Source organism: Dendrobates tinctorius, unplaced genomic scaffold, assembly GCF_039654945.1.
Source record: "Dendrobates tinctorius isolate UK_male_01 unplaced genomic scaffold, ASM3965494v1 ptg000064l, whole genome shotgun sequence".
NCBI classification, from domain to species: domain Eukaryota; kingdom Metazoa; phylum Chordata; class Amphibia; order Anura; family Dendrobatidae; genus Dendrobates; species Dendrobates tinctorius.
This window is the reverse complement of record NW_027361732.1, coordinates 50,363,533-50,387,536: the sequence shown is the minus strand read 5'-3', so window position 1 is coordinate 50,387,536 and position 24,004 is coordinate 50,363,533. Positions and strand designations below refer to the sequence as shown.

The window sequence follows — 24,004 nt, the reverse complement described above, 5'->3', positions numbered from 1 at the left end:
GATTTCACATCCACAGTGCAGACTACTTCTCTGGCGCACTGACTCAGGACCTGGAAAGCTGGTACACAGCACTTAACCACTTCCCTGCAGCAGCCTCTAAGAAGCATCAACATATGTGCAATATGTAAAACACAGTGGTGTATGTCTCACACAAAGCTCTCCCATAGCGCGGCACCCCCCTATATCTCAAAGAAAAAATGTACCGCATGTAATGCCCACAATACCACGACCGTAAGGCATTTGGTGCAGCCTGAAACCCCTGCCGACCCTAGTGGGCCTAGTCCGCCCTAGTGGGCTACGTCTCTGGCACAGTACATGGCCTTTCTGGCCAAGGCTATAGATCCTTCTGCCTCATGTGAGTCTTCCTCAGACAGGGGCCAGACTGCGGCAGAAGATAGGCAATCTTATAGAAAACGTCCCCACAATTCGTCCCCCAGACACTCTCGTGCCTTGGCGTTCTCAGAGTCGCGCTTCCTCTCACCAGGGGGTTGCAGCGAACACGACTCAGAATACGAGTCTGATGTGGCCGTAGACCCGGACTCGCTAGAGAGCCAGGAGTTTCTAGATTCTCTCATTGATGTGGTTAATAAAGTCCTGAAAGTAGACTAAGCACCCGATACTAGTCCGGATCACACCATGTCTTTCGAAAGGACCAAACGTCCTCACAAGGTTTTTGCCAACCAACCTGAGTTTACAGACATTATTCAGAGGCATAGAAGTTGCCCGGAAAAGCGATTCACAGGGCAAAAACCGCTGGAAGCCAGGTACCCTTTTGCAGGGCGTGGTGATTCCTACAATAAGAAAGGAGTGGACTGAGTCCCGCGCAGTGGATCCATCCATACCACTGCTTGCTTCCAAATCTCTCCTCTGCCTGTCGGCTCGTCCATCAGAAACCCCACTGACCGCCAGATAAACAATCTTGCTTGGTCTGTCTTTGAGGCTGCCGTAGCCCGTGTAGTGGCTCTAGCTAAGATCGTTCAAGACATTAACCTACCTCCTGAGGCGGTCAGTCTCGCATTACCAGATTGACCTGGCCAGGGATTATGTTGTGCATGCTTCCCTATATGCAGCTAACTGTGCCGCACCTGCAACCGCAAACGACGTTACCATCAGGAGAGCTCTATGGCTTCCTCCGGGAGTGGCGAGCAGACTCCGCTTCCAAGAAATTTCTGACCTCCCTGCCTTATCAGAGCTTGTTTGGGGATAAACCTGACCAAATTATCTCAGATCCTACTTGAGGAACAAGTAAATTCCTCCATTAGCAATGGCCCAGTCGGCCTTTTTGGAACCTACACCAGGTTCGCTTCCGGCCTTTTCACAGTACCTCCAGCTGGTCATACGTAACTGCTTCCTCTAGCTTGGCCCATCACCCGTGCAGGGATAGGGATTCACAAACTTCATTCAGCTCATTCCTGGGGAAACAGGCCCTCCCGGTCCGGACCCAAGTTTTCTGCTTAATGACTCATTCCGGTATATGGAGGACACATGACAGGGTAGGCCAATGGGTCAAAGATCTGGTGTCCTCCGGATACAAAATAGAAATTATGTCTCCCCCGCCAACACGCTTCTTCCTGTCGCGTCTTCCGAGGACAGAGGCGCTTGTAGTTCCATTTTATCAAGCCATATACGCTCTCCGACAACAATGGAGTCATTGTCCCGGTTCCTCGTATGGAAAGGTTCAAAGGGGTTTTACTCAAACCTATTCGTAGTCCCAAAAAAAAGGACGGAACCATGCACCCCATCCTAGATCTAAAGCTGTTAAACAAATTTGTCAAAGTGCGTCATTTCAGAATGGATTCTCTCCGTTCTGTTATCACCTAGTTGGAAACAGGGGAATACCCCTCGTCTGTCGACATCAAGGGCGCATATCTTCACATTCCAATCTTCTCCGGTCTATCGGAGACTGACATTTTCAGTTCACGGCCTTGCCATTTGGTCTTGCCGCTGACCTAGAGTGTTCACCAAGGTCATGGCTGCTGCCATGTCCATTCTGCACTCGCGGGGCGTGGCGATTCTGCCCTACCTTGTCGACCTCCTCATCAAGGGATCGTCCCTCCAGGCCTGTGCGGAGAGGGTCAGTGTCACGGTGGACACTCTCTCGCGTATAAGTTGGCTAGCTGAACCTAGACAAGTCCTCTCCAGCCCCAGCAAATCTTTTTTTGGGGGATGTTCATGGACACTTCCCCGAGAGTTGTTAATTCTCCCTTCAGGAAAGATCTCGACACTGATCCGGGGAGCCCGGAAGTTTTCTCTTGCCCACCCCCACTCCCTGCAGTTCAGCATGCAGGTCCTGTGAAAAATGGTGGCGTCGATCGAGCCAGTATAGTTTTCCAGCTTTATCGCCGTCTTCTACAGCAGACATTGCTGTCGTAAAGCTAGCCCCCCTGGACTACAGTTTCGCCTGTCCTCCCACATCAGGCGGTCTCTCAGGTGGTGGACGTCAACATCACCACTGGGTCTACGTCATTTGTTCTGGTTCACCAACTGGTAGTGACCACCGACGCCAGTCTCCTAGATTGGGGTGCAATTTTCCATCTCCATACGGCTCAGGGACGCTGGTCCATTCAGGAATCACGTCTCCCGATTAATATCCTCGAGATTCTGCCTTCCCATTCGGATCCAGTCAGACAACACCACAACGATGGCATACATTAATCGGCAGGGAGGGGCAGATGGAGCAGAACAGCGGTGCTCGAAGTAGCACACATTCTGTGGTGGGCCAAGACGCATCATTCCGCCATCTCGGAAGTTAATTTCCTGTGAGTAAAGAGTTGGGCGGCAGTTTTTCTCAGCCGTCAAGGTATGGCCTCGGCAGAGTGGTTCCTTCATCCGGAAGCTTTTCAGCACATTTGTTAGCGCTGGGGTACTCCGGATATGGATCTCACGGTCTCCAGGCTAAACGCCAAAGTTCCGGCATTCGTTGCTCTGTTCCAAGTCCCATTAGCCATCTGAGCAGATGCTCCGGTGCTTCAGTGGCATCAGTTTCGCCTCCCTTACATTTTTTGGCCGCTTTCGCTAATCCCAAGGGTCATCCAAAAGATCAAGGCGGAGGGTATTCCGGTGATTCTCGTCGCACCAGACTAGCCACGCCGAGCGTGGTGCGCGGAATTAGTGCAACTATTCGCCGACGGTCCCTGGCGGTTACCGGACCGTCCTGACCTCCTCAGGGGCCCATTTACCGCCAGAACTCGAGAGTGCTGAGTTTAACGGCCTGGCCATTGAATCCTGGATCTTGGTGTAAAAAAAAAAAAAAAAAAAAGCCACGGATGTTCACCACTTGTGTTTTCTATTTTGTCCATTTTGGAGTTTCTCCAAGCAGGATTAGATTCAAGCCTGGCACGGTCTTCTCTCAAATTCCAAGTTTCAGCCCTATCCGTCCTGTTCCAGCGAAAACTAGCTTCCAAATCTCAAGTTAAGACCTTCATACAGGGAGTGTCGCACCGTGTTCCTCCCTACAAGAAGCCTTTGGAGCCTTCGGATCTTAATCTGGTCTCAGGTGCCTTACAAGAGGGCCCCTTCGAACTCCTGCAGGATGCATCACTCACTCTTCTTTCTTGGAAAGTTCCCTTTCTTGTGGCAGTAACATCCATCACGCAGATCTCAGAATTGGCGGCTTTGTCTTGCAAACCTCCTTTCTGGTATTTTACCAGGGCAAGGTGGTGTTAAGGACATCTCTGGCCTTCTTGCCTAATGTCGTTTTGTTCTTTTCACCTGAATAAGAGCATAGTCTTGCCCTTGTTCTGCCCAGCTCTGGTTCATCGTACTGAAAAGGCTCTCCACACTTTGGATTCGGTGAGAGCAATAAGGAAATGGATTTCCAGAACAGCGCCTTTCCGCAAATCTGATTCCCGCTTTGTGTTTCCAGAGTGGCACAGGAAAGGCCTACCTGCTTTTAAAGCTACAGTAGCCAGATATATCCACTCCCCAATTCAAGAAGCTTACCATGTCAGAGGTCAGCCTATCCCGGCAGGCCTCAAGGCAAACTCCACTCGGTCAGTGGGGGCTTCCTGTTCCATTCGGCACCAGGCATAGGTTCAGCAAGTTTGCAAGGCTGCAACTTGGTCCAGTCTTAACATGTTAGTTAAGCATTACAGCATTCATTCTTAAGCCTCTTCAGATGCTGCCCTTGGCAGACAAATTCTGCAATCAACAGTATCGCATCTGTAGGCCAGATAATGGTTGCATACAAAAGATTTCAGCTGTTGTGCTGTTTCCCACCCAGGCACTGCTTTAGGACGTCCCATGGTCCTGTGTCCTCCAAAGAGGGGAAGGAGAAACAGGGATTTTTGTGTGTACTCACTGTAAAATCCTTTTCTCTGAGCCAATCATTGGGGGACACAGCACCCACCCTGTTAGCCTGTTGGCTTGTGGTTGTCCTTTGTTCTTTTGACATGTTGCATTTTTTTGTTTGCTATCTGTGAACTCCTACTGCTTTAGCACCGAACTGGTTCAGGATGGAGCCAGCAGAGGGTGTATACTGCGGAGGAAGAGTCAATTTCTTTGTGTATTTGCTTAGTGTCCTAGTGGCAGCAGTATAACACCCATGGTCCTGTGTCCCCCAATAATTGGCTCTGAGAAGAGGATTTTACGGTGAGTACACACAAAAATCCCTGTTTTTTTTAGTCTCTGACCAAAAGTTTTTTTTTGAAAGATGACAAAGCTTTTAATGTGTTATATGAATTGCTGCTCTTAAGGGCTACTTTCAAGAAGTATTTTTGAGCAGCTTCCAAGTCTGCAGTCTCCTTGTTTCCTGGTTGGGCAGGCACTCCTCCTTGAGTGACCGTTCTGGTGAATAGCAGAGCTGTAGCTGTAGTATGAGGAGAACTGTAAAGCTCAGCACAAGTTTTACTGTAACACATTAAGCTTTGTGTTTTTTCTGAGTCAACACTATCACTGTATTTACATATAAAGATTGCGGTGCATTTGAACAAACACTCAGATGAGGGAAGTGAGAGCCCTGATGCTGGGTCCTGTTAACTGTAATTCTACAAGATTGATGAAAGCTTGTTAGGGAGGAATGCAGCTAATTGCTGTATAGAAATTAATGGAATGGAGAGAGGTGACTGGTAAGCCAATAAAAGCTTTCTTTGCAGGAGAATAAAAGCGGATAGAAAAAGCAAGCCAATTGCAAGCTTGACACTTTTTCTTGCTGTCTAAAGCAGTTTAATAATTTGGGGATACCCTTTTAAGAGTTGGATGTTTTTTGAGACTTCTGGCGAGCCTAATATGAACAGCCTTCAAAATATAGTACGAGACATTTCGCCTGATAAAGAGAAATGCATTGCATTTGGTGTCCAAATGACTTTGCTGTATGTGTGCCTCCTAACTACCCACCCCTTTATAATGCACCAAGCCAAATGTGATTTGTTGCTTCTCTTGTAATGGATGAGTCCTAATACGGTATAGCGAACATACTTTACGATTTCTGTCCTCTTATTCTGTAGGTCTCGTTCCAGCTTCTATGACTGAACCTCCGCCATTCAAATGCCTTCTAATTAATAAAGTTGATGGGAGTTGTGCTACATTTAATGATTCTGAACAAGAAGATCTTCAAGGTTTTGGAGTGTGCTTGGACCCTGTCCATGATGTGATTTGGAGGTTTGTTTAACTATGAGCAGTTAAGTTTCATGCATGTACTAAACTGCATTACACACAGACTTTTCTGTGCAGCTCATCTAACATACGTAACCTGCAGCTTTTTTGTAGTGTACTCTGGTGCTGATGACCACAAATGCTGTCACCACAAGGCTATGCCCAAAGTAATAAGAACAGTGTTAATGGCTGGCATTATAGATTGCCGCAGCGAATACAAAGATTAGAAAAAGACATAAGTTTGCCGATGTTGGAAAAAAATTTATATTGAATCTCAAAAGTCTGAAATATCTGTTCTAAGCTTCCCTACTCACTCCATAAGCTTTTACTGCTACTTGGACAACGCCTTGCCCCTTGTAAAATAAAACTTGTGCCCACCTCTGGTGCCATTCCAGCGCTGGCGTCGCTGTCCGTGCCTTTGTACAAATCAGACATCAAGAAGTCAGCTATGCCTGGCCACTCACTTCCTCTTAATGTCTGATTTGTCCGAAGGCGAAGAGTGACGCCAGTGCAGATTGGGCTCCAGCATCATGTGACATAACAATGTGACACAACTAGTGATAAGCGGGTATACTCGTTCCTCGGGTTTTCCCGAGCATGCTTGGTTGTCCTCCAAGTATTTTAGTATGCTCGGGAGATTTAGTTTTCCTCGTCTTATCTGCATGATTTGCTACTTGCAGACAGGCTGAATACATGTGTGGAATGCCTGTTAGGGAATTGCCACATGTATTCAGCTTGTCTGCAAGTCGCAAATCATGCAGATAAGACAACGAAAACTGAATCTCCGAGCACGCCAAAATACTCGGGAGACACCCGAGCAACGAGTATACTCGCTCATCACTAGGCGCGACCCCCCAGGAGGGTAGATGGTGAGACTGCAGGAATCGGAGATGAGTATAGGTGTTGTTTTACTGGGGGTAAACCTGCTGATTGAGAAGTTGTCATGGTAGTGGACAAACCCTGTAAATTTTTTGAGTCACAAACTGACTCTCTTTTTATTCAGTAAAATTAATAAACAAGTTACCACAAGCCTCCGATTTTGGGTATGGAAAGTTTGAAGCTAGAATATAGGTTTGTTGAGCTTTTGACAGGTTATTAAGGCAAGCAGCATCTTTATGGATTCATTGCTCTCCTGTCTGACAGCTAGATAAGTATTTTATATTAAACTGAGATGCAAGTCCTCATTAAACGGGTTTTCCTGGACTTTGTAAAACATTTCAGTAGCTTAAGGTATGAAATGGAAAAATTGTTCCCCTTTGTGTTTCTGCCGGTCTTTTACAGATGACATTCCATCGATCAGTCGCCTGACCACTGCAGCCAGTTACTGGCCTCCGCAGTGTAGGACTGGCAGGGACCGTTGGAGTGAGAGTGATTAACCCCTTACTGCCATGTGACGTACTATCCCGTCCATGTGCCCTGGGACTTAATACTCAGGGACGGGCTAGTACGTCACAGCGATCAGCGGCGCCCACGTGGTGAGCGCCGCTGATCGCGGCCGGGTGTCAGCTGATTATCACAGCTGACACCCGGCTGTGTCACGGGTGGTCACGGACCGCCCCCGACACGTTAATCCCTTGCACACCGCGATCAAACATGATTGCGGTGTACCGGGGGTTAAAGGAAAGCATCGGCAGGGAGGGGGCTCCCCTCCGTGCTTCCCTGAGCCCCCCACAGCAGCGCAATGTGCAGCGCTGCTGCGGGGGTCTCCTTCCCTGGAGGTCCCCGAATCCAAGATGGCGACAGGGGCCTGCAGGGAGCTGGCTTCCTCAGTGCCTACAAAGCGCAGGCAAGAGGAAGTCTTCTTCAATGCCTGTGACAGATCGCTGATCTGTCACAGTGATCTGTGATGGGACAGATCAGCGATCTGTCACAGGACAGTGATGTCCCCCCTGGAACAACCTAATAAAGTGAAAAAAAAATAATAATAATTTTAAAAAAATCGCTAAATAAAGTAAAAAAAAAAAAATCCCTAATAAATTCATTTTTAGGAAATAAAAAAACAAAACAAAAGTACACATTTGGTATCGCCGCGTCCGTAACGACCTGCCCTATAAAACTGTCCCATTAGTTAACCCCTTTAGTGAACACCTTAAAAAATAAAAAACAAAGCAAAAAATGTTTTATCATACCGCCGAACAAAAAGTGCAATAACGCGCGATTAAAAAGACGCATATAAATATCCATGGTACCGCTGAAAACTTCATCTTGTCCCGCAAAAAACGAGCTGCCACACAGCATCATCAGCGAAAAAATAAAAAAGTTATAGCTCGCAGAATAAAGCGATGCAAAAATAATTATTTTTTTATATAAAATTGTCTTTATTGCATAAAAGCACCAAGACATAAAAAAATGACAAACGAGGTATTGCTGTAACCGTACTGACCCGAAGAATAAAAGGGCTTTATCAGTTTTACCGCACGCGGAACGGTGTAAACGCACCACCTAAAAGAAATTCATGAAACGCTGGCTTTTGTTCATTCTGCGTCCCAAAAATCGGAATAAAAAGCGATCAAAAAATGTCACGTGCCCGAACATGATACCAATAAAAGCGTCAACTCGTCCCGCAAAAAATAAGACCTCACATGACTCGGTGGGTCAAAATATGGAAAAATGATAGCTCTCAATATGTGGTGATGCAAAAACTATTTTTACAATAAAAAGCGTCTTTTAGCGTGTGACAGCTGCCAAATATAAAAACCACCATAAATAGTAAATCAAACCCCCTCCTTATCACCCCCTTAGTTAGGAGAAAAATAATAAAATTAAAAAAATGTATTTATTTCCATTTTCCCGCTAGGGTTAGGGCTAGGGGGTGTGTTGGGGTTAGTGTTGGGGTTAGGGTTGGAGTTAGAATTGGGGGTTTCCACTGCTTGGGCACATCAGGTGCTCTCCAAACGCAACATGGCATCTGATCTCAATACCAGCCAATTCTGCCTTGAATAAGTCAAATGGTGCTCCTTCCCTTCCAAGCTCTGCCATGCGCCCAAACAGTGTTTTACCCCCACATATGGGGTATCAGCCTACTCAGGACAAATTGCAAAACAACTTTTGGGGTCCAATTTCTCCTGTTGCCCTTAGGAAAATAAAAATTTGGGGGCAAAAATATCATTTTTGTGGAAAAAAAATGATTTTTCTATTTTCACGCTTGGGCATTATAAACTTCTATGAAGCACTTGGGGGTTCAAAGTGCTCACCACACATCTAGATAAGTTCCGTGGGGGGTCTAGTTTCCAAAATGGGGTCACTTGTGTGGAGTTTCAATAGTTTAGGCACATCAGAGGCTCTCCAAACGCACATGACACCCGCAGACCATTCCATCAAAGTCTGCATTCCAAAACATCACTACTTCCCTTCCGAGCCCCGACGTGTGCCCATACAGTAGTTTTCTCCCACATATGGGGTATCAGTGTACTCAGGACAAATTCGTCAACAACTTTTGGGGTCCATTTTCACCTGGTACCCTTGGGGAAAATAAAAAAAATTGGGGACTAAATGATCATGTTTGTGGAAAAAATACATTTTTTTTATTTTCACACCTGGGCGTTATAAACTTCTGTGAAGCCCTTGGGGGTTCAAAGTGCTCACCACACATCTAGATAAGTTCCTTAGGGGGTTTAGTTTCCAAAATGGGGTCACTTGTGGAGGGTTTCCACTGCTTAGGTACATCAGGAGCTCTCCAAACGTGACATGGTGTCTGATCTCAATTCCAGCCAAAAAAGTCAAATGGTGCTGCTTCCCTTCCGAGCTCTGCCATGCGCCCAAATAGTCGTTTACACCCACATATGGGGTAATGGCATACTCAAGACAAATTGCACAATAACTTTTAGGGTCCTGTTACCCTTGGGAAAATAAAAATTGGGGGTGAAAAGATCATTTTTGTGGAAAAAATATGATTTTTTAATTGTACCGCTGTACGTTATAAACTTCTGTGAAGCCCTTGTGGGTTCAAAGTTCTCACCTTATATCTGGATAAGTTCCTTGGGGGGTCTAGTTTCCAAAATGGGGTCACTTGTGGGGGGTTTCCACTGTTTAGGTACATCAGGGGCTTTCCAAATGTGACATAGCATCCGATCTGAATTCCAGCCAATTTTGCATTGAAAAAGTCAAACGGCGCTCCTTCCCTTCTGAGCTCTGTCATGCGCCGAAACAGTGGTTCCCCCCCACATATCAGGTATCAGCGTACTCAGGACAAATTGCACAATAACTTTTTGCAGTCCAGTTTCTCCTTTTACACTTGGTAAAATAAAAAAAATTGAACCTGAAAACTTTTTTTTTTTTTTACAAAAAAATACATGTTCATTTTTTTTTTTTTAAATATCCAAAAAATTCCTGTGAAGCACCTGAAGGGTTAATAAACACCTTGAATGTGGTTTTGAGCACCTTAAGGGGTGCAGTTTTTAGAATGGTGTCGCTTTTGGGTATTTTCTATCATATAGACCCCTCAAAGTGACTTCAAATGTGAGGTGGTCCGTAAAAATAAAATGGTGTTGCAAAAATGAGAAATCGCTGGTCAACTTTTAACCCTTATAACTTCCTAACAAAAAAAAATTTGGTTCCAAAATTGTGCTGATGTAAAGTAAACGTGGGAAATGTTACTTATTAAGTTTTTTGTGTGCCGTATCTCTGTGATTTAAGGGCATAAAAATTCAAAGTTGGAAAATTGCGAAATTTTCAAAATCTTCGCCAAATTTCCATTTTTTTCACAAATAAACGCAAGTTATATGAATGAAATTTTACCACTAACATGAAGTACAATATGTCACGAGAAAAACCAATGTCAGAATCACCGGGATCCATGGAAGCATTTCAGAGTTATTACCTCATAAAGGGACAGTGGTCAGAATTGTAAAAATTGGCCCGGTCATGAACGTGCAAACCACCCTTGGGGGTTAAAAGGGACTAGATTTTTATTTTCTAGCATACCCTGCTTTAGGTTACTTATTTTTTTGCAAACTCCGAGAATAGATTTCTGATGTCATGTAATGTAGGATGTTTTTAAAAATGCTGTGGTACATTATGGTGAAGTATAAAAAACCCTTTATTAGCGGAAAACTTATTTGATGGGGTCCTCCTGATGGGACCCTCAGGGTAAGTTCACACTGGGCATTTTTGCTGCAATTTTTATGCTCCTTTTCAGCTGCCTTTTACAGTAGCGGCAAAGCCTATGATTTTTCAGAAATCTCATGCACTCATGTTGTTGTTTTTTTTTTGTCATCATGATTTTGTGCTTTGCAGGGTTTTTTTTAACAGAGCATGTCACTTCTTTAAGCGTTTTTACAGCGTTTTTCACCCATTGACTTGAATGGATGGTGAAAAAAAAACGCTTAAAAAAACAGCATCAAGAAAAGCAGACTATTGAAGAGCGTTGCTTTTTTTATGTACACAAACCTGTTTGTTCTCTTGCATTTATACAATTAAACGGGTTTCATTTTTCTTTATTTTCTTGCAACATTTTGTTACAGATTTCAAACAAGCACAAGAGAGTTGTGGTGTTATAATGCGGTTATAGCGGACTCCAGACTCCCGTCAGCCCCTGACATGCAGTTACGGTGTAGCATACTAAGCCCAGAGCTGGCCTTGCCCACTGGACAAAAAGCAGTGACCACACGATCACATGCAGCCTTGCATATTTTGGGTATGCTTTGGGAGTGCAATCCCAGCTATGTAAATGACTTTAGTTTCTTTCTTCGTGTTTAGTTTTCATATATTCACATTTTTTTTTTTTTTTTTTTTATTTATTCCAGGGTGCCTTGACACACTGGCGGCAATGCAGGACTTGAAGATGGGTGTCTCGAGCACTGAAGAGGAAACCCAATCTGTGATGAAAGTGTATTCAAAGGAAGATTACAGTGTTGTGAACAGATTTGAAAGTATGAATCCTATTTTTATACATGGCAAGAAAAGTGCAGAAAAAATTGGCAGCCATCTTTGAATTCACCCTGCTTTTTTTTTTTTTTTATATATATAGGCCATGGTGGTGGCTGGGGGTACTCTGCACATTCAGTTGAAGCCATTCGTTTCTGTGCAGACACAGATATTCTCCTTGGCGGGCTGGGTCTTTTTGGTGGAAGAGGTGAATACACAGCAAAAATAAAGGTATGCTATCATTTGGCCAATGCAGAGATTTTATTTTACTTTTGAGAAAACATATTAAACTTTTTCTTTCTTTTTTTTTTCCCCCTGTTTTAGTTATTTGAGTTGGGGTCTGATGGAGGCGACCATGAAACAGATGGGGATCTTCTAGCAGAGACAGATGTTCTTGCATATGACTGTGCCGCCAGGTGAGTGCACCAAATACCTAAAATTAGTAGAATAGTCAGTGGTAATCATTTCCACTACCCTTTTAACCTGACCCAAATTATATAAAACACTGTTCTTATAATTTCTCATAGAGCATTGTAAGTGTAGAACCGGAAGTCGGCAAGCACTGGCTTCTATATCCTGTGATATTATCCCCTGACTTGTTAGGACAAATTTTTGATAACTCTATATGCTTGCATGACTGCATTGCAGGTTTAAGGCTCTCCTGGCCTTAGTATCAGGGTTTCTGTTAATTGGAGCTCCAATGATATGACAAATCCCATCGTATCATGCATTTTGACAACAAAAGAAGCTGTGTGATCTTGATTTATTGCTATGTATCAGACCTGATATTTTGTTATAAAATTCCTACAAAACACCGTATTTGAAGCAAATATTGGAGATGAAATCTTAGAGGAAATTGATTTTCACCCACTTTTATATTTAATCTGATGAGAGTATAGGTATTGATCCTGTCATCTAAAAGGAAAATTATCTCCTTTAAGAATGGTTTTTTTTTTTATGTTGTGATATATTGCTATGATGTGCCTTTTGAGTCCCAGACCAATCCTGAGAGTAGAAAGACTTTGCTGCAGTTCCCCGCACAGTGGAAGTCTTTGGTCTCTGTGCAGGGGTAAAACCATGAAGTGGATGCAGTGTAAATCAGCACTGTCACAGAAGTACTAACGATGAGAGAACGTGCTCAGATAAAGGGTTATCGAATCATGTTCATGTGCTAACCGAGTGACTTTGGCGTGCTCGAATAATATGTTTGAGTCCCTGCATGTCTGCAGCTGTTAGGCAATCCCTGCATGTGTTGCGGCTGTCGAACAAACAGGCAAACCCTGAATGTGTTGCAGATCTCACAGTCGCAAGACAGGCATCCCCGGGGACTCCAACATATCTTTAGAGGCAGGGTTCCCCATCTCCTGTCCTCAAGGCCCACCAACAGATCATGTTTTCAGGATTTCCTTTGTATTGCACAGGTGAAGCAATTATCACCTGAGCAATACTGAGCAAATCCTGAAAACATGACCTGTTGGTGGGTCTTGAGGACTGGAGTTGGCGAACCCTGCTCTTGAGCATACCAAAGACACTCGGGTTGCACACGAGCATGCTCAGATAACACCTTGTCTGAGCACATTCGCTCATCACTAAGGCTTTCAGACTTGCATTCTGAGGCGCAGGGCCGCCGCTAAGCTCCGCCCCGGTCGCGCCTCTGATAAGCTCCTCCTATGGGCGCATGACGCTGCATGCGACCAGCGTACCCTCTATTTAGCGTTGGGTATGCTGGCCGTGCGCTGATATGTTTTTGCTGGTGCATGCGCCCTTTTTGCGCTGCGCCGAGCGCACAAAAACGCAACATGGTGCATTTGGCACACATTGGCGCATCGCAAAAAGGGTGCATGCGCCGGCAAAAACATACCAGCGTACGGCCAGCATACCCAATGCTAAATATAGGGTACGCTGGTCGCATGCAGCGTCATGCGCCCATAGGAGGAGGTGGCCGGGAGCGGAACTTAGCGACGGCCCTGCACTGCGCCTCAAAGTCTGAAAGTAGTCTAATAAGTACTTATCAGAGGTCATACCCCACCAATCATAAAGTGATAGCATACACTAGGAATATATTGCTCTTGCATCACCATCAAAATGTATTCATTCTCTGTGAATTTTTCCACATTTTTTCATGTTTCATCCACAAAGTTATATGTATCTTATTGGGATTTTCTGTGATTTACCAACACAAAGTAGCAATTGTGAAGTGTAAAGGAAATTATACATGGTATTCTAGAAATTTTAAAAATATAAATCTGAAAATTGTGATGTGCATTTGTATTCAGCACCCCTGAGCCATTACATTGTATGACCTCCTTTTGCCGCTAGTCTTTTGGAGTAGGTCTCTACGAGCTTTGCACATCTAGGGGCTGAAATTTGTTCTTGTTTTTCTTTACAAAATAGCTAAGCTTAATGACAAAATGTATAATTGGTGGAGAAAGGTTGAACTTGATGGACCTAGGTCTTTTTTTTCGATCTATGTAACTAGGTAATGAGATTGGACGGAGAGCATCTGTGAACTGCAACTTTCAAGTCTTGTCACAAATTTCAATGTGATTTAGGTCTGCACTTTGACTAGTCCATTCATAAACATGAATATGTTGTGAGCTAAACCATTCCCCTGTAGCTCTGGCAGTATTTTTAGGGTCATTGTCCTACTAGAAGGTGAACCTAAACTCCAGTCTCAATGTTTTTTTGCAGCCTATCACAGGTTTTCCTCCAGGACTGCCCTGTATTTATTTCCATCCATCTTTTGATCAAATCAGACCAGCTTCCCTGTCCCTGCTGAAGAAAAGTATACCCACAGTATGATGCTGCCACCACCATGTTTGATGGAGGGGAGGGTGATGTGCATTGTTAGTTTTTCGTTACACATAGCGTTTTGGCTTTAGGCCAAAAAGTTCTGTTTTGGTCTCATCTGATCAGAGTACCTATCTCCACATCCCAGCTGTGTTCCCTACATGACTTTTTGCAAACAGGACTTCTCAAACAAACCTCTGAGGCCTTCACAGAACAGTTGTAGTTATACCAAGAATAAATTACACACAAGTGGATTCAATTTACTAATTATGTGATTTCTGGAGGCAATTAGTCAGGATTTTATCTACAGGTATCAGACTACAGGGAGCTGAATACAAATGCATGTCACAATTTTCAGATTTATATATTTAAGTTAATTAGAGAAAACATTGTATCATCTCCCTTATACTTCACAAATACTTGCTATTTTACTCTGTCGCCTCATTGGGGGACACAGAACCATGGGTGTTATGCTGCTGTCCACTAGGAGGCGACACTATGCATAATCTGAAAAAGATTAACTTTGGCTCCTCCTCTGCAGTATACACCCCTGGACGGCGTCAGCCTTCTCCAGTTTTTGCTTAGTGTCGCAGGAGGCACACCTAAGAATTTTTTTTTTTTACTCCGTCTTTTTCCTGGATTTTTTTTTCCAAAGGACTACAGATGAAGAAAAGCGGGTCTCCAGCGAGACTCCCGGCATGGCTCCCTCCTCGGTCCCCCATTAGGGGTACCCGGTTGAGGTCGAGGTGGCTATTCCCCATGTCGCTCCCTCCCCAGTCCCGCGGGTCCTGGTTCGAGGTCGAGACCCCCCTCCTTCCCCAACCCCTTTGGGGTCTGGGTTGGGGTTGAGGTTGAGGAGAGGATGAAGACCCCCTGACGGTGACAGACGCACCCTCCTTAATCCCCCGCAGGGGGCATTAGGTTGAGACACCTCAGGTAGGGTCGGAGTACAGGCAGCATTCCGCAGCTTCCAGGGACCCCAGACCAGCTGAGGGATCCTGTTGGGGCCGGGGGAGGGTGCAGACTGGATGGCACAGCAGAGGCAGGGCTTTTCTGCGCCCCTGTCTCTGCAGCAGCAGCGGCTCCATAGCGCTCCGGGGGCCCCCCATACAGGAACCGTTACCCCTGCTACCCCCACCGCTATCCAGTCGACCATTCTGGGGGGGTTTGGTACAAATCCGCCACCCCCCCCCCCCGGACTACTGCGCCGCTCTGGAGCCCTCCTGGGCATCAGGCCTCTAATTTAGACCGCGGCCTTTTCCCCGCCCCCTGGCCCGCCCCCCGGATGACTAAAATGACACACTGGAGTGTCATAGAAGGGGCGGATTGAGGCAGAAAGGGCGCGTTTTTACACAGCCCAGCGCGCCCTTTTCAGCTCTCCGCCCCCTCCTCCCTCTCCTCAGAGTCCCGGTGGCCATTTTTTTGGGATGAGATCCAGGAGAGGAGGATCACAGCAGTCTCCGGGGGGCACAGAACTGGGATCTGTCGGTGCTGGACCTAGGGGCACACCGGTGGGGTAAGCTCACAGCTGGGTTCTCATTACTCAGCTGTGAATCTATACTTCCTATAAGGCTCTCTGTGGGTTCCCTCTGCGTAGCCACCCCTGTACAATCCCTTGTACAATCCCTTATAGCCAGCCTCTGTGCACTATGCCGGGCTCAAGGAAGAGAACCAGGCAGGAATGTTTCTATGCATTCTGCACAGCCTGCAAAGCCACGCTCCCTAGTGGCAGCACGTATCCGCACTGCCGGGACTGCATCCAGAACTCTGGGTCAGAACCCCAGGGAGTCCCTACTGACGCTTCAGTGTCACAGGCCACGCCGGAATGGGCAACTCAGATGTCACAGTCTGACACAGTCCATAGACAACCTAACTGCCACATTGCTGCAAGCTCTGCAGAGTCGGGCTCCGGCTATGGACGTTACACAGCAAGCGGACAGCTTGTCTCAGGAACATGCTGCTTCCGACTCTCACAGACGTAAGCGGACCCACAGGTCTCGATCACCTGAGTCATCCTATAGCACAAGGTCGTCCCCCTCCAGGGAGAGACAGCGTCATTCCAGGTCTCCTAGGCAGTCTCCTGTCACAGACAGACAGTGCAATTTACCACAGAGATCCCCCACCACAGAAGACCCCCGCCCCAGGTCGCCCTCCAGGGATCACCTTAGCGAGGCACAGGATTCGGAGGGCATCTGTGACTCCGACTCAGATAACGAAAAGGAGAGGTCCGTGGTACCTTCTCCCCCTAGCAATACAGCGCTAGTTGAGGACATAATCTCTGCCATCCATCGGGTGCTAAAAATTCCAGAGTCGGCCCCGGAAGTCCCGGAACATAGGATTTGCTTCGAAAGGGTTCAGAAACCACCTAAGGTCTTCCCTAATCACCATGAGTTTGAGAAAATACTTACCAAACAGTTTGCGCAGCCTGAGAAAAAATTTGCTAATCGCAAATATTTGGAAGCGAAGTACCATTTCCCACAGACAGACACCAAACAATGGACAGATCCACCTGAAGTGGACCCCCCGGTTTCGAGGCTAGCAGCGCAGACCTTACTCTCTCTGCCAGATAGCTCAACTCTCAGGGACGCAGCAGACCGGCAAGTAGAACGCATGGCTTGTTCTATTTTCGATGCGGCAGGCGCCTCTCTGGGCCCTGCGTTTGCTTCAGTTTGGGCGGCCAAGGCCATCCTGGCTTGGGCCAAAAAATTACAGGAGGGTCTTCAAGCTTCAAATCCTGAGCTCTCGGACCAAGCGGTCCAGATAGCAGTGGTAGTAGACTACATGCTTCATGCAGCCCTGGATTCCGCAAGAGGTGTAGCGGGAATAGCATCAAACGCCATCACGATCCGACGCATTCTCTGGCTGCGAGAATGGAAAGCGGATGCGGCCTCAAAGAAGTCCCTCACGCGACTTCCGTATCTTACTGGAAGACTTTTCGGCGAAAAGCTGGACACAATGATAGCCAATGCCACTGGGGGTAAGAGTACCTCTCTCCCTCAACTAAAACCGAAACGCACGTTTAAACGAAGAAACCAGACACGATTCCGATACTTTCAGAATTCCTCGGGCTGGTCCGTTTCGCGCCCAGCGCAAAACCGTAACCGCTCTCCACGCAGGGACAACCCACGGACGCAGCAGCGACCGGACAGGTCTTGGCAGTCGAAAGCAGGCCAAGGGAAACCCAAGGGAGGAAAACCTCAGAACTTCGCTTCATCATGACTCACGAACTCCGGAAGACACCCCACCAGTAGGCGGCCGACTTTTACTCTTTCAGCAAGTCTGGCTGCCTATTACAGAAGACAAGTGGGTCAGGGAAATAGTGTATTCCGGATACAAGATAGAGTTCACTTCCGCTCCACCGAACCGGTTCTCCCTCTCTATTCCTCCAACACTACCAGACAAGGCTCGTGCTTTCTACCAAGCGGTCTCCTCTCTCCTTCAAGCAGGAGTTGTGGTGCTGGTTCCCGCGCACGAGAGATTCCGAGGGTTCTACTCAAATCTGTTCGTAGTCCCCAAGAAAGGAGGCAGCGTCCGACCCATACTGGACCTAAAACAGCTCAACAATTGCGTACGGGTCCGTCATTTCCGCATGGAGTCCCTTCGGTCCATCATTGCATCCATGGAGCAGGGAGAATACCTTGCCTCCATAGACATACAGGATGCGTATCTGCACATACCAATTGCCCCCGCCCACCAAAGGTTTCTCAGGTTCGCGATCAACCAAAACCACTACCAGTTTGTCGCCCTTCCGTTCGGACTCGCCACGGCTCCAAGAACGTTCACCAAAGTCATGGCGGCCACCATGGACGCTCTGCACTCAAGAGGCATTCTAGTCATCCCGTACCTGGACGACCTCCTCAAGTCTCCCACTTTCAAAGACTGCGAGGTCAGTGTCTCAATCACAATAGACACACTGAGTCGCCTGGGATGGCTAGTCAACCTACAGAAATCGTCGACTATCCCAAGTCAGACTCTAACATTCCTGGGAATGTTATTCGACACCTCCAAGGGCCTGGTGCTCCTTCCCAAGGACAAGACACTGGCCATCCGTCTGGGAGTTCATACACTCCTTCGCAGTCCTCCTCGATCTCTCCGGTTTGCCATGAGAGTCCTCGGCCGGATGGCAGCAGCAATAGAGGCAGTGCCATTTGCCCAGTTTCACCTCAGGGTCCTTCAACTAGCCATACTCAGATCTTGGGACAGGAATCCCTTCTCCCTCGACAGGGAGTTCAGGTTGACGTCGTCAACCAGGAGGTCCCTGCATTGGTGGCTCAAACCAACCTCGCTTACACGAGGGAAGCCCTTTCTCTCAGGACAATGGAAGATCCTGACTACCGATGCAAGCCTGACAGGCTGGGGGGCGGTGCACCTACATCACAGGGCACAAGGCAAGTGGTCACCGAGGGAAGTGACATTGCCCATCAATATTCTGGAAATCAGGGCCATCCTCTTGGCACTGAGAGCCTTTCATCACTTGCTTGCAGCCTCGCACATACGGATACAGTCGGACAATGCCACGGCTGTGGCATACGTGAACCACCAAGGTGGGACCCGCAGCGCCCAAGCGATGAGAGAAGTGGCTCATATCCTCCGCTGGGCAGAAGACACGAGGTCGGTACTTTCTGCGGTCCACATTCCGGGTGTAGAAAACTGGGAAGCCGACTTCCTCAGTAGGCAAGGAATGGACTCGGGGGAGTGGTCTCTCCATCCCGAGATTTTTTTACCAGATCTGTCAACGTTGGGGAACCCCGGAGGTGGACCTAATGGCATCCCATCTCAATACCAAGGTCCCCAATTTCATGGCCAGGACACACGACCCGCGGTCACTCGGAGCTTATGCCCTGGTCCAGGACTGGTCCCAGTTCCGACTCCTGTACATTTTTCCACCCCTCCCCCTAATCTCCAGGGTCGTGAGGAAGATCAAGCAAGAGGTAGTTCCAACCATCCTCATCGCGCCAGACTGGCCCAGACGTACATGGTACACCGACATCGTCCAACTTACAGCAGACGTCCCCTGGCGTCTACCCAACCGTCACGACCTTCTGTCTCAAGGTCCGTTCTTCCACCAGAATTCAGGGGCTCTCAATTTGACGGCATGGCCCTTGAAACCTGGATTCTAACCCAGGCAGGTTTTTCACCGGCAGTCATTGCAACTATGATCAGGGCAAGGAAGCCTGCCTCCGCCAAGCTCTATTATCGTACCTGGAGAGCTTTCTTTTCTTGGTGCGAATCTCATGGACAAGTCCCACTCCCTTATTCCCTCCCGAAGGTACTAGGTTTTCTTCAATCGGGCCTAGACGCCAAGCTATCCTTAAGCTCGCTTAAGAGTCAGGTGTCAGCGCTTTCAGTCCTTTTTCAAAAGCGCATTGCTATTAAACCGCAAGTCAGGACTTTCATCCAGGGAGTTTCCCGATTGGTTCCTCCCTACAAACGTCCGCTGGATACGTGGGACCTCAATCTGGTCCTGACAGCATTGCAAGTTCCACCCTTCGAACCTCTTAGAGGAGTTCCACTTTCCATTCTGTCTCAGAAAGTGGTTTTTCTAGTGGCGATCACCTCGTTACGCAGAGTGTCGGAATTGTCAGCACTTTCCTGCAGACGGCCTTTCCTAGCCTTTCACCAGGACAAGGTGGTTCTCCGCACGGTACCATCCTTCCTTCCGAAGGTTGTGTCCAACTTTCACCTCAATGAGGAGATTTCACTGTCATCCCTTTGCCCGGTTCCGGTTCATAGAGTGGAGAAGGCTCTGCATACGCTTGACCTCGTCAGAGCATTGCGGATTTACGTGTCCAGGACTGCACCTTTCCGGAAGTCTGATTCCCTCTTCATTCTTCCGGAAGGTAGTCGCAAGGGGCTGCCGGCTTCCAAGGCTACCCTTGCCAGGTGGATCAAGTCCACCATACATGAGGCCTACCGACTTAACAGTTCCCCTCTTCTGGCCGGTATCATGGCACACTCGACAAGGGCAGTAGGGGCCTCCTGGGCCATTCGGCATCAGGCTTCGGCACAACAAGTGTGTAAGGCGGCCACTTGGACCAGCCTACACACGTTTACGAAACACTACAGTGTTCATACCCAGTCCTCAGCGGATGCGAGCCTGGGTAGACTGGTTCTGCAGGCGGCAGTGCCCCAAATTTAGGGATCTGCTAGCACAATATTCGTCCATTGCTTCCCACCCAGGGACTGCTTTGGGACGTCCCATGGTTCTGTGTCCCCCAATGAGGCGGCAGAGTAAAGGAGATTTTTGTGTACTCACCGTAAAATCTCTTTCTCTTGGCCTCTAATTGGGGGACACAGCTCCCACCCTGTTGCCCTTATGGGCCGTTGTTTTACGGTTGAGTTCTCATATTGTTCTTTGAGCTCGTACATAGTAGCCTTCTTACAGGCATGGTTGTTAATTGGTTACGTTCCTCCTAATGCTTTGGCACAAAACTGGAGAAGGCTGACGCCGTCCAGGGGTGTATACTGCAGAGGAGGAGCCAAAGTTAATCTTTTTCAGATTATGCATAGTGTCGCCTCCTAGTGGACAGCAGCATAACACCCATGGTTCTGTGTCCCCCAATTAGAGGCTAAGAGAGATTTTACGGTGAGTACACAAAAATCTCCTTTTTGTTGGTATATAACATAAAATCTATTTAAAATACATTATTTAACTTTGTGGGTGTAAATTGAAGAAAATGTGGAAAAGTTCAGGGGTATGAATACTTTTTCATGGCACTGTAAGAAGCACTCCACTGCTATGACTTCTCATCTCGGGATCTGCTTAGAATCCATTGGCATAGGCTGGAAGTTGCCCTCTCCTATGAGCAGCTGGTTATATTTCATCAGCATAGAATGTAAGCTAATTAAGAATTCATGTCAGAGGTAATTAACAAATTACAGCCTGTTTGACGCTTGATTTTGTCTTCCACCCTAGAGAGAAATATGCTATGATGTTTGATGAGCCTGTCCTCTTACAAGCTGGTTGGTGGTATGTGGCGTGGGCACGTGTGTCTGGACCTAGCAGTGACTGTGGATCTCATGGACAAGCTTCGATTACAACAGATGATGGGTAATACTTGGTTTCTTCCTATATATCCCATATATAGATGATCTTTGTAGCTGTAAGAACACTTTTTGTTATTAGAAGAATGAACTATTGGAGCTTTGTGTGTTTAATAGTTTAAATGGCATCAGCTTTTTGAGGCTCAGATTGTGGACTTCGGCTGGGGTCACACTTGCGAGTGCAATGTGAGAAACTCGGGCCTCAATACCCAGCATTGCTGCCGTTGGTTCGGACTGGAGCGTTCAGCTGCATAGAAAGGCATGCAGCCGCACACTCCGCTACCGAGTGCCGGCTGCAGTGCCTGGTATTGAGGCGAGAGACACGCGCGAGTTTCTCGCATTGCACTCGCAAGTGTGACCCCAGCCTTATAGTTAAATTCTTTGAACGAAGGCCTACTGCAGACTGCTACAGCTCTGGCTCCTACAGCTGTTAAGTGCCCACTTCAGGGCCGTTCCTATTTCTCTATCGCTTCATTGGGGACACAGAGACCATGGGTGTATGCTGCTGCCACTAGGAGGCTGACACTATGCACAGAAAAAGGTTAGCTCCTCCTCCGCAGTATACACCCCACCGACCGGCACTAATTTCCTCAGTTAGTGAGAAAGCAGTAGGAGAAGTAACAGAATAGAGTAAAAACAGAACAGACAACTCAACTGTAACCAACAAACAACAAAAAAACAGGAGTTGCAAAACATGGGAGGGTGCTGTGTCCACCAATGAAGGCTCAGAGAAACAGATTTTACGGTAAGCAACCCAAAAATCCTGTTTTCTCTATCGCTCCATTGAGGGACACAGAGACCATGGGACGTCCCAATGGAGTCCCTGGGGAGGGAGAAGCAAACATCCATTAGGTTTGAGAACTCACCACCGCCACCTGCAAGATCCATCTGCCTAGGCTGGCGTCCGCCGAAGCGTAGGTGTGGACCTTGTAAAATTTGGCAAACGTGTGGATCGAAGACCAGGTTGCAGCTTTGCAAAGCTGCAGCACGGAGGCTCTGTAGCGCACCACCCAGGAGGCACCCACTGCCCGGGTAGAGTGAGCTCCAATTCCAGGAGAGGGCACTCAATGCTTGACCCGGTAGGCTTCCAAAATTGCCGATCTGATCCAGCGAGCAATAGTAGCCTTGGAGGCCAGCTGACCTCTCCACGCACCATCTGGAATGATGAAAAGTGAGTCTGTGTTCCGCAAGGGAGTCGTCCTAGCTAGGTAAACCTTCATCGCCCTGAGCAGGTCTAGCTTGATCAAGGAGAGCTCAAGCGGATGGATTGGACCTGGATAGAAGGACGGGAGAACAATGTCCTCAATTAGGTGGAAAGTGGACACCACCTTAGGGAGGAAGGAAGGCGGGGGCCGCAGGACCACCTTATCCTGGTGGAGCACCAAGAAAGGAGGGCGACAAGAAAGGGCCGCCAATTCCGACACGCGCCGGATGGAGATGATGGCCACCAGAAAGGCTACTTTCCAGGAGAGAAGGGAAAGGGAAACTTCCCTGAGAGGTTCAAAGGGTGAACCTTGTAGAGCCTCCAGAACCAGATTGAGATTCCATGGAGCGCGGTACGGAGGTGCCGCATGAGCCACTCCCTGAAGAAAGGTCTTGACCTGCGCACGGGAGGACAACGTCTTCTGGAAAAGAATGAAAAGCGCCGAGACTTGACCCTTTAAAGTGCTGAGGGCAAGGCCCGCACCTAGGCCTGCCTTTAGGAACGCCAGGATAGAAGGGAGTGAAAAGGCCATGGGCGGAATGTCATTGGCCTCGCACCAAGTGAAATAGGCCTTCCACGTACGATAATAAATTCTGGAAGACGATGGCTTTCTAGCCCGGATCATGGTGTGAATAACCCGATCCGAAAAACCTGACCGTTTCAGAACCGCGGTCAACAGCCACGCCGTTAAATTGAGCGGCAGAGAATTGGGGTGGCAGATTGGACCCTGAGACAGCAGATCTGCTCTGTGTGGAAGCTTCCAGGGGACGTCCGCGAGAAGGTTGACGATGTCCACGAACCAAGACCTTCTGGGCCAATCCGGAGCGATGAGGATGACTGGTACCCCTTCCTCCTTGATTTTCTTCAACAGCTTGGGAAGAAGAGGAAGGGAAGGGAGCAGATAGGGGAACTTGAACTGAGACCAGGGAATTGTCCGAGCATCGGCGCCCACTATGAGTGGATCTCGGGCCCTGGATACGAACTGTGGGACCTTCCTGTTCAGGTGAGACGCCAGCAGATCTACGTCCGGAGTCCCTCAACGACGGCAAAGCTGATGGAAGACGTCCGGAAGTAAGGACCACTCTCCTGCCGCGAGACCCTCGTGGCTGAGAAAATCGGCGGCCCAGTTGTCCACGTCGGGAATGTGCACCTCAGATATCGCTGGGACTGATACCTCCGCCCAGTGGAGAACCTTGGACACTTCCGCTAGAGGCGAGGAACTCAGTGTCCCCCCTTGGTGGTTGACATATGCCACCGCTGTGGCATTGTCTGTCTGAATCCGGATCGGCAGACCCCTGAGAAGCCTTTCCCAGTGGATGAGAGACAGATAAATCGCCAGTATTTCGAGGACGTTGATAGGCAGAGTTGACTTGTGAGTCGACCACTGACCCTGAACAGTACGATTGCGAAACACTGCACCTAAGCCGAGAAGGCTGGCGTTCGTTGTCACAATCTGCCAGTGAATTGGAAGGAATGACCGGCCTAGGAAAATGAGAGGTGACGTCAGCC

General features: G+C 47.8%; 1 protein-coding gene across 13 annotated transcripts in view; it reads left to right on the top strand.

Annotated features, from left to right (window-relative positions):
- MYCBP2 (MYC binding protein 2) overlaps positions 1 to 24,004 on the top strand; it is a 439,899-nt gene that overhangs the window by 188,151 nt on the left and 227,744 nt on the right. For all 13 annotated transcript variants that reach the window (XM_073580415.1, XM_073580420.1, XM_073580409.1 and 10 more), the window contains 6 exons: positions 5,445 to 5,598; positions 11,055 to 11,227; positions 11,337 to 11,462; positions 11,561 to 11,688; positions 11,782 to 11,873; positions 21,164 to 21,298. In XM_073580415.1, coding sequence (XP_073436516.1) covers positions 5,445 to 5,598; positions 11,055 to 11,227; positions 11,337 to 11,462; positions 11,561 to 11,688; positions 11,782 to 11,873; positions 21,164 to 21,298 — 808 coding nt within the window. The remainder of the gene's footprint in view (positions 1 to 5,444; positions 5,599 to 11,054; positions 11,228 to 11,336; positions 11,463 to 11,560; positions 11,689 to 11,781; positions 11,874 to 21,163; positions 21,299 to 24,004) is intronic.